The following is a 5,716-nucleotide window of genomic DNA, read 5'->3' on the forward strand; positions in this document are numbered from 1 at the left end:
GGGGCTGCAACTTACGATTCCAGTATGGTTGCTTAAACATATGTGCAACTTGAGATGAGTTGAAGTGATGATTGTTGATGAGTTGGCGCTGATTCTCCACTAATAGACGAGTCCATTTAGTCGATCCATCCTTGAGCCTAAACTTGATAACCTTTTGACAAACTTTTTGCGTCTAAAATCATAATCATCAACCACCACCCTGGCAACATTAATCTGTCTTACTTTAGCAAAACCTTTACTAAATTCTCACTGATGCAATCCACAAGGCAAAGAGAGACTGTTTTCCAGTCCAGAAACACTCCAGGTAAATTTTTGACTTCACATGACCTGAGCTCGAACTTAGCAAGTCACCCCATACATAAGATGTCAATGATACAAAGCTTGGGACAACATTTGGTCAAGCACAATGGCTTGATTCATCAAGCCCAGATGAATGGCAGCAGCTGAGAAAGGTAACACCTAGCAGTTAAAGTTGCCAATCGATGGGAGAAAGGCCAAGTCTCTTCAATATCTTATTCGTCTGCGAGAAGTGCCTGAGACAAAAGAATTAACCATCAGACTGATCAGTAATATATTAACTAATGGGAAAACTAGAAATAAAGTCCTTTTTGTTTACAAATATTTAATCAAGATTACTAATTTAGAAAACATTGGGTAAACCTCGATCAAAATGATATATATCTAAAATCCCTGCACCTTCTGAAAGCGAGACATTATGTATATGATTTCGTAGACGTAATATTTTGGACAAAACAGGGTGAAAATTGAAAATGCATATTTTATGAGGATTTAAAAAGACAAAATATTTCTAGTTACAATTTTAAAAAAAAAAAACAACATCAACAGAGCGCCGTGTTTAGGTGTTTCTGAAAAGAAGGAACATTATTTTTTTTTTTAACAATTGAACCTAAGCAAGAGATCCTAGATCCTATTGCCAATAAATGAGCAATATGAAGACAGTTATTGAGTAGATGGCTAGAGATTTTATGAAATGGGTATGCATGATGACAGCTACCTTATTCCAATTATCAAGACAATGTTGAATCTAATCCTTCCTTTTAATGACTACCAGGCAGCACAAGGAATTGCCATTTTGATATCAAAAACTTGATGTCAAGAATTAAAAATAGCCTGCAAAACCACTGAATAATAGTGCAAGTTTACGAACAACATTTCATGGAGATTGCTGAGAGTTCTAACCAGATTAGCATTGCAATTTGCAAAAAGATCACTTAAAGAAGAATAGATCACATATGAGTTCAATCCTACATGAGATTGTAATGGTTTGTGCAGAAAAGCATGTCAAGCTCACTTGAACGACAAAATGATGATGAGTAACATAAGGTGCATAGCTATGGTTTTATTCTTGAAAAACAAGATCAACTAAGACAAAACCATTTGACAGCTTAATTATTCAAAGATTCAAATTTTAGCAGAGATGGCTTCTGAAATAATATTTAGCAAAAAAAAAAAAATTGGTTCAGTATGAGGATTGTCAAGAATTTTGTTTGTCTAGCCAAAGGTAAAAACCTGCATCCAAAGAAGCCTCTGTTAGCAGAAAGACCAGATGGATGAGCAGCCATTAGGATATGGTGCTTTGACTCGTCAATCAACCTACAACCAGAAACATAATTTGTACTCTGAACTTGTTTAGTAGATACGATTTCTCCTGCAAAGATCACATAATAGAAAATCAAACAAACCTAGATTTTACTTGGGCATAGTTGCCCCATAGAAGGAAGATAACTCCTGTTTTCCGCTGGGAAATTGTTTGAATAATAGCATCAGTAAACATCTCCCACCCCTTCTTAGCATGTGAGTTAGCCTGATGTTCCCTAACTGAAAAGATACCAGAAATGAAATAATGTGACCAAAGGTTTCATCAATAAAGTATCAACCAAGACACTAATGAACAAAAAGCATACCTGTAAGGGCAGTATTCAGCAGCAGGATTCCCTGAACAAAATGTCATGTCAGTTCAGTTCAGTCCACAAAAAAACTTGCAGATTTAGTTGTATATTTGAATGTAATATTTTAGGATTACCAGTTAAATATAAATGCATCATAAAATACTTGATAAGAGATATCCCTATTTCAATTCTACAAGTAACAAGATAGAGTAACACAACTAGATTCAAGTTTAGACCAGCTATTAGTGTTAAACTTGGGAAATCAATGGCGAAAATGAGTCAAAAGAAGACTAGGATGTATGCTTATATAGCATAGAGAATTTGATCTTAAGGTGAAACGATAGAGATTATTTACAATTCCACTGAACTATGCTGCAACATGTTCATGCACTGAAGGCTTATCCTCAGATTAGAATTCTAGTCCTATTAGACTTCAATGTCAATATTGCACGATAAGACTATTTTTTTAAAGAAAAATGCAATAGAAATAATAAATCCACAAAAAGGATTATCAATGTGTGTACGATGGCCATGAATCCTTACCTGTAAAGCCCATCTCTCTAAATTTCCATGTGATGGCAAGGAACACCCAACATCTTGTTGAAGTTCCTTAAACATGTTACGTAAACTTGATGGAATCTTGATGCCCTCGGGTACTGAGAATGCAAGACCCATGGCTTGACCAGGTCCATGGTAAGGATCCTGTGTGAAAGATAAATAATAAAATAAGAATAATATTAATAATATGATCTCTAAATAATATCTTGATTAATCATGGCTTGAAATTTCAATCATAAAAAAAAACAAGTAATCTTCTGGCATTATCACTTATGAGGTAGGTTGATAAAATTCAGAGTGTTCATTCAGTTCAAAATGAACCAAACTGGATAAATCAAGATTTTAAACTTAATTTTTTCGAACAAAACCCAATAAGGTTACAAATAAAATTAAAATCAAACCAAAATAATTTGGTTAGTTTGTTTCAGTTTGGTTGAAGCAAAATTAGCATAGTATTTTTTTTTGTAAAACAATTTATATAATGTTCATTATTAAAGCTTTAAACATAAAACTTTTAGAAACATTCAACATTGGTAATGGAAAACAATTGATATATAATTGAAGCTACTCATCCTATATGGTAATGGTGAGGATAAAGGAGTAAATTTTATCATTTACCTGAAAATATATTACAAGTTATATTTTGGGATTTTTGCTTCAAACCTTTTTTCAAAAAAAAAAAAAACAAGAACCAAATATAATTAAACTATCAAACTCGTCAAACCAAAGCAAGACATAGAAACCAAATTTAAATCATGTTCTTTTCGATTTTCTACATGGAACCAAATAATGGAGGCCTCAGATAAAATGACCAACATCATTCTACAAGCCACTGCTACTAGATCAATACACTATGACAGTATGAATAAACTTGATACTCATCTAGTTAAAAAATGGGAATCAGGAGGCACAAAATGTCAAAGTTGTAGCATGCGTAAGAAACAAGAAACTCAAAGAACAGGGCATATAATGAGGCAAAACAAAGTATTCAAGTCAAGGAGTCTACCTGTCCAATAATGACTGCCTTGACTTCATCAAAGGAAGTCAAATGAAGAGCATTAAATATAAGGTGGGGCGGAGGGTAGATAGGAACGCTGCCGCGCATCTCCATCTCCACAAACCTGCACAGGTTCTGCGCGTAGGGTTTCTGAAGCTCGCCGGGGAGAGCCTCCAGCCATGTCTCCTCGACCAAGAGCTCTCCCAGCTTCACATAGGGATCGGAATGAGTACCTTTCCTTGTCGCGATCCTTTCGGAACAGATACTGAGGTTCCGCTTCCATCGGGAAAGGGATCGGTCGGCGTCGACCCTCTTCGCCCTCTTCGCCTGCTCCGATGTGAGTGCGGAGGGGTGTTCACCGGCGGCGAGAGGAGGGGCGTGGAGGGTCGAGAGGGGGGATTTGAGGGTCATGGATTCCGGGGAGAGGGAGATCGGGCGGAGACGCTTCGGCGAGCGGAGGAGCTCGCCTAGGGCTTTGGAGGAGGAAGCCATGGCTTCGGGATTGGAAGTTGGAAGACCGGGTAAATAATTGGGTACATTTATCATGCATTTCCTATCCCTCGTTCCAAGGGTAACCATTTCTAAGTAACATTTTGATTGTATCTGCCCTTCTATCTCCTGTATCACTAGGCGATCATTTATTAAGGCCTTAACTGATGGTCCAGATTGTTCCCTCACCACAATGAAGCCGATCCTCCGGAGTCTCACCGCCTAACCATACAATCAAAATACAAAGAATGGGAAAGATTACATGGAGACCATTATGAATTTAAATATTTAATTAAGTTTCCATGGCTTGAATATCTACTAATTCAGTTATTTCAACAATGATCTTTCGCACTGGTCAAGATTTTCCAATTAACGACCGCTTTTCTATAACACCAATTGTTGTTTTCGTTAATAGGCTTGCATTTCGATTGGTACCAATCCAAAATATTTCATTCCTATGGGAACCTGTAAATATATTCAGTATTGATTTTTATAATATTGTCCATGGTGTAGATATCTATTTATTTCTCGGACGGCCCACCTAAAATAGAGATGCTATAACAAATTAAAATTACGGCCCACCTAAAATAGAGATGCTATAACAAATTAAAAGTTTAATACACGAACCCAATCGGCCGTTTTACTTGATAATTTTTTTCGATCCCATATTTGCCAACACTTTTAAAAAAAATACACAAAAGAGAAGGTAAATATTTATCATTAATTTTTTTATAAATTTGCTTTTTATTTTTCTTTTCAATTTTAAATTCCTTTTAAGAGAACACTTACCCATTGATGTGGTGATAAGGATTCACCTGTCACGTGTCACTTGATACGGTGTCAATCAAAGTCAAGACGATTAATGTCGGGGTTTACGGAAAGAACCTCAGCTAAGGTGGTTGTATGTTTATCTCGGTCGGCAAAGGCATAGGTCAAGCATATCACCCGGACTCGGTCGACAAAGATATACGCTGAGCGGATCGCCCAGACGATCGGATGAGCAGATCACTCGGTTGGTGAGACAAAAGGACATCATGGGCCGGTCGGATGAATGAACAGACTAGTAGTCTGATTGTTTCGATCGACAGGAAAGCGAGCCGCTCGAACCACCCGTCTGGTGCAAGGAATAACATTACACAGGAGGGGATAGAACACTCCATCTATCATTAAATATAAAGAAGCCAAGATAAAAAAGAACACTCCATCTATCATTAATGCACGGAAGTCAAGACAAAAAGCCTTCCTCTAATAATTAATATCATTAAATAAGGGCAGATAAATAATTACTAAGAAAGATATAAAAGAGTACTAAATATGAGGAAAGGCAAGATTTATATTGTAAAATACCGAAAAAATGACGAATAATCATAAGAGAATTTTTCAGAATTTTTAGAAATTTTTCGGAAATTTTTCGGAGCTCGTATGATGAGTTTACGGGGGATAAAAACTGAGTCTCGGGAAAGTCTGTTTGGACTATCCCGTTTTAGCGAGGAAATGTTTGATTTTTTTTAAATATTTCCTTTTCTTTTATTCTTTTCTTTTTCTTTTTTTTTTTCTCCCCTTCATTTCCTTTCTCCTCCGCCGAACCCACGCGCCCGACGTCGTCCCCAAACCGCCACCCAACGGTTTCCTCTCCCTCGCGTTCAAGACCCCACGGCCAAGGGTCTCGCTTCCTCTTCTCGCCCTCTCCCTCGCCGATCCCCTTCCTTCTCCTCTTCCCCCTCTTCCGTGAGCCCTAACCTCAGCCGACCCGCGACTTCCT

At 37.3% G+C, this 5,716-nt stretch overlaps 1 protein-coding gene across 1 annotated transcript; it reads right to left on the reverse strand.

Moving 5' to 3' along the window:
• Positions 1-214: 214 nt before the first annotated feature.
• LOC121989687 (uracil-DNA glycosylase, mitochondrial-like) lies at positions 215-4,089 on the reverse strand. Its single transcript, XM_042543865.1, has 6 exons — positions 3,475-4,089; positions 2,454-2,612; positions 1,926-1,956; positions 1,704-1,839; positions 1,531-1,614; positions 215-533 (listed from the first exon to the last, which is right to left on the reverse strand). Exons 1-6 carry the CDS (start codon positions 4,042-4,044, stop codon positions 467-469), a joined length of 1,047 nt encoding a protein of 348 aa, XP_042399799.1. The 5' UTR covers positions 4,045-4,089; the 3' UTR covers positions 215-466.
• Positions 4,090-5,716: the final 1,627 nt, after the last annotated feature.

Source organism: Zingiber officinale, chromosome 6B (genome assembly GCF_018446385.1).
Source record: "Zingiber officinale cultivar Zhangliang chromosome 6B, Zo_v1.1, whole genome shotgun sequence".
Classification (NCBI taxonomy): Eukaryota; Viridiplantae; Streptophyta; class Magnoliopsida; order Zingiberales; family Zingiberaceae; genus Zingiber; species Zingiber officinale.